Here is a 10,623-nt window from a genome sequence, read left to right on the forward strand (position 1 = left end):
TAGGGGAGATGCTCCAGTCCCCTCATCATCCCTGTTGCTCTCCTCTGAACTCTCTCCAGGAGTTCCTCATCTTTCTTGAACCGGGGAGCCCAGAACTGGACCCAGTGCTCCAGGTGGAGTCTCACCAGTAGAGGGGTGGTGAGGTAGAGAGGGAGGAGAACCTCCCTCACCCTGCTGGCCACACTCCTCTTAATGCACCCCAGGATACCACTGGCCTTCTTGGCAACAAGGGCACCCTGCTGGCTCATGGTCAGCTTGTCGCCCACCAGGGCTCCCAGCAGGTCAGCCCCCAGCCTGTCCTGGTGCATGGGGTTCAACCTCCCCAGGTGCAGCGTGGTTTTCCCTGGTGCAGAATCTCCTGGGTTTGCTGCTGGACACTTTATTCCCAGATGAACCCTTGTGTAAGAGAAGGGAATTAAAAATTAAAGGTTTAGTTGTAAGATAGCATTCACTGTTGTTGTTCCCAAGCAGAACTGTGTTTTGTTTGTTCCCGTGGTCCCGACTGAGGATAGCGCTGCTGCTTCCGCTCAGTTGCTCTCAGCTTAACGCCAGGCTTCTTTTCCTCAGGTCAATAAAATAGCGATTCAGTATGCAAAGACAGCCAAGAAAATGGACATGAAGAGGTTGAAGAAAAACATGTGGGAACTCTTGACTGATGGAGAGAAGAAAGAAGTGGCAGAGGTGAGCACAGGGGGAGCCAGATACCTCAGTAGGCCCCAAGGATAAGAGAATGCCCTGCAGGTAACCGAGCTTAACTCCTGCAGAGACAGTCGTGGCAATTCCTTTCTTGTAGCCTTGCTCCCGTGGGACGGGTGCTAAGGCCAGGCTGAGTGTAATTTGCAGTGGTTTTTCTCTGAGCGCAAGGCTGAGTAGTGGGGAGCAAAATCTGTCTCATCAGTCTGTCTTTTTTTTTTTTTTTTGCTAAATAGATGTCAGCTGCAGAGAAAGAGGGGAACACTTCAGTGGTAGCAGGCGAGAAGGTCTTCAGCAGCATCACGAAGAAACTGCTTCACAGGTAGAGAGGCCCTAAAAAAGGTTGGACTGAAGATGGGGATGGACTGAAGATGGGGATGGACTGAAGATGGGGATGGACTGAAGATGGGGATGTACTTCAGCTGAGCTCAGGCAAACGCTGACCCTCTGGTGTCTATTACAAACCTAAGTGAAGCCCGATGGGGAAAAATCTCTCCTCTTGCTCTCTGGGTTTGCATTCAGCTTGGCAAATTCTTTGCCAGCAGGAGGGGAAAGGTAGAGAAAACCAAATCCCTGGGGAAGAGCTAATCTTTGGCGACCTGGTCCTTGCAAGCACGCTCCGTCCATCGGGTTTCAGTAGGCTCTGGCCATCCTAACCTCCTCCCTTCTTTTTTGCAGGCTGCCTTCCGTGATGGCCAACAACCTGTCCATCCCCTTAGCCTTCGTCTGCCTCTTGCATTTGGCAAATGAGAAGGTAAGCGCAGCGTGCGCACAGCAGACGGGGCAGGAGCAGCGGGCGAAACATGCAGTGAAAAGCACCGGGAGCGGGGCCCTTTCCTTGCTCCATCAGGACAATTTTAAGTCCCTGTTTCATGCTTGTAGAAAACAGAAATCAGTCTGATGTGCTGGGAACGACAGCCCGTGGTTAAGCGCTTGTAGCATTTCCAGCCTAAGCGCTGTCCGTCCTTCCTCGTCCTTGGGTCTGGCAGCAGCAGGGTGAGCGCTTTGCTGCTCAGCATTGTTCCAAGCGTTGTGAGCATTTCAGGCTCCAAAGGAACAGCCGATGGGAAGCCTTGGTCTTGCATGCGCTGACGGTGACCAAAGGGGCTGGGGTTGTTCTGAACCTTCCTCGCGGGTATTTTGGGGGGGTTATTTATGCCAGGCCTTCAAGACTCAGAGGGGAAGAGCCTGGGCTTTGTCAAACTTTAATTTTATATTCCCAGAATCTGAAGCTGGAGGGCACAGAGGACCTGTCTGATGTCCTAGTGAAACAAGGCAACTGAGCCCCGCGTGGAGCAGACCCCCAGGGCCGACCCACAGGACAGAGCTCAGCTTCCCAGCTGACCGGTGCTCGCTCTGGACTGGTGCATCAGTGGCAGCTTTATCTCCTCCCAGCACCGTGGCTGAGAAATCCCACCAGTCTCTGCATCCCGGGAAAACTTTTACATCAAGGATGTTCAACCTAAACCTAGGACCTGTACAGATGGACAGCTGCAGCTCAGCCTGCTTGGTTCCTGCCATCTTCGATCCATCAGCTCTTTCCTGGGTCTGGTAGTGGAGTTCCTCCATCTCACTGTGAACCACCAGTGCCTGCTAGCAAAAGGCTCCTCTGCGTGTCACTCGCTGTCTGCCTGTAATTCCCGCTATGTGGACTGACTGTTACCCTTGTCTCCTGTTTCTCCTGTATTCCTGTTCATCCCCCCAAATGATTTACCTTTTATACTGAGCTTAAAGATAATAAATTGCTACAGACTTTGTAGATAGACCTTTGAGATGGGGAAGAAGGAGTCTCCAGAAACAGGAGAGAGAGGTTAAAATAACAGGAGTGGCGGGGAGCAGCAAGAGCAGGGCTGCTTCCTAAAGACAGGCGAGCTGGGAGCCGTGGGGAATTGCACGGCCGGAGCGTCACCAGCCAGGAGCCAGCCCTCCAGTATCTGAACAACGTCAGCAGGACCAACCTGGAGATGGTGGCCGGGTTCAACCAAGAGTTGAGAGTGCCAGGCAAGTTCATGGTTGCTGAAGCAGGTCCCAGATCAAGCCGGGAAGTTGGTCTGCGGGTCAGGGTTGGGTCTGTGGTGGTGAGGCAGGGAGAACCCGTGCTCCCAACACAGCTCAGGCAGGGGCTGAAGCCCTTGAGCTGAGCTCCAGCGGAGCTCCTGGGCCATGGGTGTGGGGTCAGGACCTCTGGTGAGGCTGGGTCAAGGGCCTTAGGGCTTATTAGTGCCCTCAGGGCCCTGACGAGGTGGGTGGAAAACAGCTCTGGGCAGGGTGGGGGACCCTTAGACCTGGCTCCAGAGAGCACCTCTGGGGGACATGGGACCCCCCCTACCTGAGAGCTGGCCCAAGGGGGCACCTTGGGGGCTCAGGATGTGCTGCTGGGGTTTTTAAGTAAAATAGCTGAGAGTTTTTAAGTAAAATAGTCACAAACAGGGACTTTCTTAACAAAAGAAAGGATGTATTTCCATGAGTTGCAATTCAGTTGAGGGGAGACCCGCACGGGATGCGCCAGCAGCCCCCCCTGTATCCACAGCTTCGAGACCAGTGGGGGAGGCTTCCCTGAGGGGCTTTTGGGGCAATTCAGGGTGCTTCACCCCAGCCCCTCTAGCACAGCCAGGGAGGGCTGGAACACACCCACGCCTGCCGCCCCCGGATCCAAACTGTGTCCTGCCCAGCCCTGGGGCTCAGCGTCCCCGGGGCAGCTGCCCCTCGCCTTGCCCTTGAGATCCTTCAGCCCCATCTCCCAGAGGAGCCACGGGACCGGGCCCCCGGCAGCGGCCTGCCTCTCGCTCCCCAGCCATCTGCGGCGTAGTGTCAGGAGGGGAGGTGGAAGAAGCGGGCGATCCTGCTGCTCTGGGGGCCGTGCAGCCCTCCTTGCCGCTGCACTGGCAGCGAGTTCCCCAGTTCCTCCTCCAGCATCTGCAGAAGAAAAACAGCGCTGCCAGGTCCTGTGCCCATGCCACAGGGGCTTGCGGCGGGGAGAGCAGCCCCTCATGGTGTCCCAGCCCTCCACCATGGCGTCCCAGCCTTCCACCATGGCGTCCCAGCCCTCCACCATGGCGTCCCAGCCACCGGGCCAAGACGGGGAGGAGCTGCTCCAGGACCGCTCACCTCCTTGCGGGCAGCCAGCCGTTCCTTCCACTCGCTGAGCTCCATGGCGTGCTCCTGGTCGAGCCGCCCCAGCTGCCTCCTCTCCTGCTCTGCCAAGACGTGCATCTTCTCGCTCTGGGAGAGGGGAGGTGGAAAAGGGCAGGAAGGTGCTCGAGGAGAGGTAGCAGGGGTGCGGGAAACCCCCCTGGGGTGGATGGTTTTGCAATGATCCCCCCCTCCCCCAAGTACCTGCATCTGCTCCAGCTCTGCCAGGCTCTCAGCCTGCTGCTGCTGCAGCTCCTGCAGCTTCTGCGCCTGCTGATCCTGAAAAGCCACCGCTTACAGTTTTGGAGGAAATTTCCCCATGCTTTATGCCAGGGAACCTCATTAGCCCTGGACAAGTCCTTGTACCTGCTTGGCCCTCTCCCTCTGCTTGGCCCCGTTAGCCTCCTGGATCTTCAGGTTGTCCTTGAAGAGGGCCAGGCGGATTTTGGCGTCGCAGCGCTGGCTTTTCAGCAGCTGAGCCCGCTCCTGTGCCTGCTGGCTCCTCAGATCCTCCAGCAAGAGCTGGTGGAAGCGGTTCATCCTCTCCGTCTCCTGGGAAAGGGGTGGGAGGGTGAGCCAGAAGAGGGCCAGGGAGCCCACAGGGCGTGGGGAGCGTCGCTGGTGGCTCCCACCTCACCTTCTCATGGCGCTTGCGGAGCTGCTGCCTCTGCAGAGCGTGCTGCTCCTTCACCTGCTGCCTGAAGAGCTGGTACTTCTCCTGCAGGTGCCCTTGCTCCATGCTCCACACCACCGACTCGCGGGCTGCCGGGCAAGACCACAGCACCGTGACCACCTCCAAACCCACCCCTTGCCCCAGCCAGATCCCCTGCTCCCCATCCCAAGAACCCCTCATCCTCTTCCTCCTCCGCCCAGCCCAGCCCACCTCTCCGGAGGCTATGGATCTTGTTGATGCACTCCCAGTCAATGGACATCATCTTCTTCTTGTGCTCCTGGACAACTCTCTGCAGGGCTGCGTTGAGTTCCTCCTGCTGCTGCTGCAGGAACCGCTGCTCCTGCGGTGAGTAAATGGAGGGGCTTCACCCCAGCACCCAGGGGAGATGGTCCCCAGGCTCCTGGTGGCACTGCTGGGGGAGCCAGCGCTGCCCTGGACCCTCACCTCTTTCCTATCACCCTTCAGCTCTTGCATCCTCCTCCTGCAGTCCTTCTCCTGGAGGGACTTGAGGCGCTTGGCCTCATCTTGCAGCCTTGCCGTGTACTCGAGCTCCTGGCGTTCCTTCAGCTGCCGGTAGCGCCGCTCCGAGCACTCCACCTCCCGGTCGTAAAACTCCTTCTTGCTCTGCCGTGCAGATACGGTTAACGGGGCTGCAGGGACCACAAGAAGCAGCCACCAAAGCAACCCTTCCCAGACCCCAACACCCCCTTGCTCATGTCCCTCTCTGACCATATCGTGGCACCAAGGGACGAAGGTCCGGTTACCGTCATCTCCTGCTCAATGTGACGAAACATCTGCTCCCGTTGCTGGTGAAACTTCTGCTCCAGCTGGCTCTGAGCTCGCTGCTCTTCCTTCTGCAGCACTCGCAGCTCACGGAGCTCCTGGCGCCTAAAGGTTTGGGGAATCAGGGTGAGAGGGGGCCACAGGTGTCCCCAGAGGGGACCTCTCCCTCCCAGGATGGCTGATTTGTAGGTGGCCAAAGGAAGGGAGAAGCTCAATCCTGGTGCACCGTCATGGAGATGAATTTCCCCAGCAAGAAGGAAGATGGGGCACTGGTTGGGTCCTTGGTGGCCACGCTCCCAAGCTCAGCTGATGTCACTGCCCCTCCATCTCCCCCTTCAGCCTTTCCTACTCTCCTCGGGTGACGTGAGAGCTTATGGGAGAAGACGTTCCCCTCCTCTTCCCTTAAGTGGGCTGCTGGACACACCAGATATGGGGCTGGGCAACGTTTTGGCTCCTCGTGTGTCCCTACTGCACAGCCCTGAGGGCGCAGGGAAGGGCTTGCTCATGCTCTCCTGCAGGAGTAGACCCTGGCCAGGGAGGCAGATGGGTTTTCCAAGCCTGGAAGTCAAGAACTTTACACAGAGCCCCACAGACCCATCCTCCCCTTTGGCCCTGGTCCTCCTCATCCAGAAATGGGTGGAAGATGCCCGGTGGCCCCTCTGCTACCAGCATCACTCACCGAGCTGAGCGCACCATCTCACCCCTCGCCCCAGCCTTGCCGACAGTCCTGGCGGTCGTCACGCTCACCTCCTCCCCATCCACCACAAACCTCCGTGTTTTCTTGATCGTCCTTTGGAGCGAAGAAGGTTCCTGCGACCGGGAGCAATGGTTTGAGCTCAGACGGTCCAAAACTACATAAACCCAACATGGGAGCCCATGCAAGGAGGGTGGGCAGCTTCACATGGCCGTGTTACCTGCAAGCTTCTCACCTGCTGGGCTTCCCTGGCAGAGGGGAAAGGCTGCGCTGCTGCAGGGAGGGCACCTGGACCTTGAACATCTGCAGGGTTTTCCACAGGGGACAGCTCCTCTCCTTGCTTTGACGTGATGGATGGATCTGGTGTGTTCCCTGCTTCCCATGCTGCCCGCGCCTGGGAGGAGGTGCGGATGAGGGCAGAGTCAAAGCTCGCAGCCTTTGTGGCCTTTGGATGCCCACCAAGGGCCTCCCAGGGCTCTGGCACTGCTCCGTGAGCCTCCAAGCCTCCCGTCTCCTCTCCAGGTCCATCCCTTGATGGCCCTTCAGGAGCTGGAGCAACCTGCACCCCGTCTTCTCCAAGCTCTCCATCATTTCCATCTTGTTCTTTCCAGCCATTCCCACGAGCAGCTCCTGGCTGGTTGTCTCTGGGGCTGTTTTCCACTTGCTCTTCCATTTCTTCTTCAAGAGGCCCCGGGATCTCCATGGGGGACAAATCCTCTGCTGAATTTTGGGCCTCCTCACTTGCAAGTCCCTCTCCTGTAGGTGCTGCAGAGGCTGCCTCCGGTTCCTCTCCTGCCAGCATCACTTCCCCTGGGCTGGCTGCATCTCCCGCTGGTTTACAGTCTTCAATCAAACACCCTTTTACAACGTCCTCTTCCAATTTCACTTCTGCTGGCAGCAGGGCTTCCTCAGGAGAAGCTTCCACCCTGGTTTCAGCATTGTCTGTGGCTTCCTCCTCATTCTTCCCCACCTCCTGCTCAACCAGGTCCAGGGCCTCAGCAATGGGCTCGCACGCAGCTGAGTTTCTCTCCCCGTTATTCCTCTCTCCAGCTTCTCCCAGACTGTCCAGAGGCTCCTGCCACCCCTTGAGAACATCTGAGCCCATCACTACCTCCTCCATCACACTGGGCATCAGCGATTCTTCACCCCGTGGCACCCTCTCCTCCACCAGCTCAGTCTCCCCAGGCTCTCCAGCACCCTCAGGTCCCATGGGTGCCCTCCCTGCTCCAACACCATCCTTCCCAAGGCCATCTTCAGCCCCGGTGGAGCCAACCTCAACCTTCAGGTCTAGCAACGACCGAGTAACCCGGCGCTGATGCTTTGCCAGCAACTTGAAGCTCTGGGGTTTGGTCCCTGTGGTCCACAGGTCCAGGGCTGCCATCAGCTGCCCCGTAGCCGAGCCCCTGCACCAGTCCCTGTCCGTGGGTGCAGGCAGGGCCAGTGAGCTACAAGTAGGGTCTCTGCTTGAATCCTCCTTTGTAGCGCTTTTGGGGGTCGAGACAGGGCTTGGCTGGGCTGCAGGCCCTCCCTCCCTGGGCGTTTCAGCCACTGGCGATGCATCAGCACGTTGGCTTTCCTCCTGTGGCTCTGCCTTGTGTCCAACCTGCTCCGCCTTCAGCTCTTGCTGTTCAGCAAGGTCTCCTGCCCGCGGTGGCCCCGAGGGGAGCTCAGCCACATTGCAGGGGGTCTCCAGAGGGCTGGTCTCCTCCTCTCGACACCCTTGAACTTCTCCTCCTGCCTCTGCTGGGGTTGATGTCCCTTGAGGAGCATCCAGCGCCGTAATCTCCAACCCACTCGGCAATGCCCCCTGCTGCTCCTTCGTTGTTTCTTGGGACTTCATCCCTCCAAAAAACGACCTGCGCCGCATCAGCTTCAGAAACTCGGATGGCCTCTTTGCAGGGAGCCTCATGGAGCCCACGGACCCGGGCTCGGACCTCCTTCTCATTTGCTTCAAGAAGGCAGACGGTCTTTTGGTCCTGGGCTCTGCCACCGCCTGGACATCGGATGGGGTGCCCAGCTCCTCGCCGACTCTCCCCGTGGCATCTGGGGTCTGATGTTCCAGGGGACCCCCCGGTGTCGGAGGGCAGGAGGACTCCCCATGCTCCTGCCCAGGCTGTGGGGTGAACAATGGGGGAGAGGTGAGGCTCAACGAACTCATGGGGCAGGGTTGGAGGGATCTTGCACCCCAGCTACTCACGCACCAAAGGCACCGGACCTTCCTCCTCTTCCTCCAGCACATCAGCCCGGGCTTCGGCCACCAGCTCCCGGAGCGGCCGCTTGTCGGAGATGCCCGCCACAAAGGGGTGCTGGGCGGGAGAGAGGGAGGTGAGCAGGGGCCAGCACTGGGGATGGGTCCTACCACCCCGGACGGACGGCAGTGGGTGCTACCCACCTGCAGGAGCTGGCTGGCCGACCACCGCGCCTCCGGGCTCTTCTCCAAGGATTTCCTCAGGAAGTCCTTGAAGTCTTCAGACCTGTGGGATGGTCCCTGTGAGCACAGGGCCAGAAGCTCCCCGTCACCCCCACTGTGGACCCCAGGACACTCAGGCTGTGCTAGCACCTTGGCAGGAGGTCCCCACACCAGTGCTGCCCACCACCATCACACATTTCTGCGGGAAACCCACGGTGCCACCCTTGGAGCTGGGCTTGGAGGAATTGCAACCATCAGCCCCCCCCCAACCGCCCAGACGCAGCCTCAAGCAGGAGCTGCCCCATGGGACAACCAGCGTCGGGGTGACGACTCCGCACGGGCACTCACCACCTCTTGGGGTGACGCAGGGTGGGTGGCTGGGACTTGGCGATCTTCAGCAGCACCCGGAGGGGGTTCAGCTCGTGGTAGGGGGGCTCCATCTCGGCCATCTCGATCAGCGTGATGCCCAGTGACCAGATGTCAGCCTTGTAGCCGTAGGGGCTCTCCTTGGACGTCTCACACTGCACCACCTCCGGGGCCATCCTGCACATGGGAGAGAGGGGAAGGGGTCCAGCCTGCCCGGGCCGGGGGCTGGTGTCTCCCCATGAAACCAAACCCAGGTGCCATCCCCTCCAGAGACAACCCTGCAGGCAGAAGAGGCAAGATTCAACCCCAACTCCTCCAACGCTACCTTGGGAGGCCTCGCGCCCACCAGCACCCCACATGTCCCCTCCATACGTAGTCTCATGCTACTGAGAAGCCCACCCTGGAGCCGGTGTTGGACGGAGGAGGAAAGATCTGGTTTCTTGAGATGCTCCTGGTGTCGAGGAGCCAGCTGCGAGCATCCGTAGGAGGAGCAGGATACCTGGGCTCTCCCAGCCCGCCTGCCTGCACGCCCCAATCCCACCATCCCCAGGGATTTCTGCCCCACGCCTACCAGTATGGGGTGCCGATGAAGGACACCCGGCGCTGGACGGTGCTGGAGTTTTTGGCCGAGACACCAAAATCAGCTGCAGAGAAAGCAGCAGTTAGAGAGGACCCCTGGGACAAAGCATCCCCGGGACTTCGCTCCCGGCCTCCCGGGACCCCGATTCCCCTGGGACTCACCCAGCTTGACGTCCCCGTCGAGGGTGAGCAGGATGTTGCCAGCCTTCACGTCCCTGTGGATGATCTTGCAGCCATGCAGGTACTGCAGGGCCAGCAGCAGCTGCTTGCAAGCCGCTCGGATCTGCTCCTCCGTCAACCCTTTCTCCAGCTCTGCCGTTGGCGCAAACGAACCTCGCCGTTAACGATGCCTCCTGCCCAGCACCCCCCGCAAAGGCAAGGAAGATCCACCCCGACCCATCCTCCCTCCTGGAGATGCTGCACGAGCCCAGGACTCCCTTCCATGCCGTGAAATTTGGCAATCCCACCCCGAACTCTCCGACGGCCACGCACCAGCCGCCAAAACACATTTATTTACCCAAGATCGCTGCATCCACGGCCCCTCCGGGACAAAACTCCACCAGGATCTGCAGGGAGAGCGCATGGTCGAGGTTTCCCCACCCTGGCCTGCAAACACGGCCCCTCCAGACCAAGTCCCCCAGCCCCGCGATGTCGGTGGGACCCCGGTTCACGCCTGGGGTGGGGGGACCAGCACCCTCCGCAGCTCACCCAGAGCCGCCCGTCCCAGTAGAGCGCATCCAGCAGCTTGGTGATGTTGGGGTGGTCACAGCAAGCCAAGATCTCAATCTCCACCACGTAGTCCTCCAGCTCCTCCTCGCTGGGGGTGTTGATCACCTTGGCGGCCGCCAACGCCCCCGTCACCTTGTTCTGTGCCTGGGAGGGGGGGAAGAGGTTTCATGGGGCATGAAAGGAACAGCCCCACAATTTTCGGCGAGGGGAAAGCTTGGACCCATCACATCCCTCCCCAGGTGCTCAGTGCCATGGGGACCTCACTGTCACCGGAGCCAGGAAGAAGAAGGATGCGGCCACCAAGGTGATGGACACCCTGAGCGAGGAGGATGCAATGCAGCTCCCGCAGGCACGGCCAAGCTCAGCAACCCCCCGCCCGAGGACCTTTTGGTGGTTCCACAGCGAAACCCCACCCCGGGAGCGATGCCGAGGCGTTCAGCCACTCCGAAAAAGCCGGAGAGAGGAGAGGGGATGGGTTTGGCCGGGGGCAAGCCCAGTCGGAACCGGGGCCATCGCTGCCGTGTGCCGCCGGCCCCGGAAGGCGGCGGCCGCGTCCACAGAGGC

The 10,623-nt window shown here is 59.7% G+C and overlaps 2 protein-coding genes across 4 annotated transcripts in view; one reads left to right on the top strand and one right to left on the bottom strand.

Moving 5' to 3' along the window:
* Window positions 1-2,184, top strand: part of NCAPH (non-SMC condensin I complex subunit H) — a 9,556-nt gene extending 7,372 nt beyond the window's left edge. For all 3 annotated transcript variants that reach the window (XM_035898886.1, XM_035898889.1, XM_035898888.1), the window contains exons 13-16: window positions 568-681; window positions 930-1,015; window positions 1,372-1,447; window positions 1,917-2,184. In XM_035898886.1, the coding sequence (XP_035754779.1) occupies window positions 568-681; window positions 930-1,015; window positions 1,372-1,447; window positions 1,917-1,976 (336 nt within the window). In that variant the 3' untranslated portion in view covers window positions 1,977-2,184. The remainder of the gene's footprint in view (window positions 1-567; window positions 682-929; window positions 1,016-1,371; window positions 1,448-1,916) is intronic.
* Window positions 2,185-3,504: 1,320 nt separating this feature from the next.
* Window positions 3,505-10,623, bottom strand: part of LOC104130381 (serine/threonine-protein kinase 10-A) — a 7,837-nt gene continuing 718 nt past the window's right edge. Inside the window, exons 2-18 of the mRNA XM_035898914.1 lie at window positions 10,039-10,203; window positions 9,848-9,896; window positions 9,493-9,642; window positions 9,323-9,395; window positions 8,734-8,928; window positions 8,368-8,449; window positions 8,177-8,281; window positions 6,211-8,088; window positions 5,961-6,091; window positions 5,263-5,386; window positions 4,943-5,122; window positions 4,709-4,838; window positions 4,463-4,587; window positions 4,180-4,377; window positions 4,030-4,104; window positions 3,802-3,915; window positions 3,505-3,609 (exon numbers count right to left, since the gene is read on the bottom strand). Coding sequence (XP_035754807.1) covers window positions 3,505-3,609; window positions 3,802-3,915; window positions 4,030-4,104; window positions 4,180-4,377; window positions 4,463-4,587; window positions 4,709-4,838; window positions 4,943-5,122; window positions 5,263-5,386; window positions 5,961-6,091; window positions 6,211-8,088; window positions 8,177-8,281; window positions 8,368-8,449; window positions 8,734-8,928; window positions 9,323-9,395; window positions 9,493-9,642; window positions 9,848-9,896; window positions 10,039-10,203 — 3,879 coding nt within the window. The remainder of the gene's footprint in view (window positions 3,610-3,801; window positions 3,916-4,029; window positions 4,105-4,179; window positions 4,378-4,462; window positions 4,588-4,708; window positions 4,839-4,942; window positions 5,123-5,262; window positions 5,387-5,960; window positions 6,092-6,210; window positions 8,089-8,176; window positions 8,282-8,367; window positions 8,450-8,733; window positions 8,929-9,322; window positions 9,396-9,492; window positions 9,643-9,847; window positions 9,897-10,038; window positions 10,204-10,623) is intronic.

The sequence above is a fragment of the Egretta garzetta genome, unplaced genomic scaffold (assembly GCF_000687185.1).
Source record: "Egretta garzetta isolate BGI_Z169 unplaced genomic scaffold, ASM68718v1 scaffold238, whole genome shotgun sequence".
Lineage (NCBI taxonomy): Eukaryota > Metazoa > Chordata > Aves > Pelecaniformes > Ardeidae > Egretta > Egretta garzetta.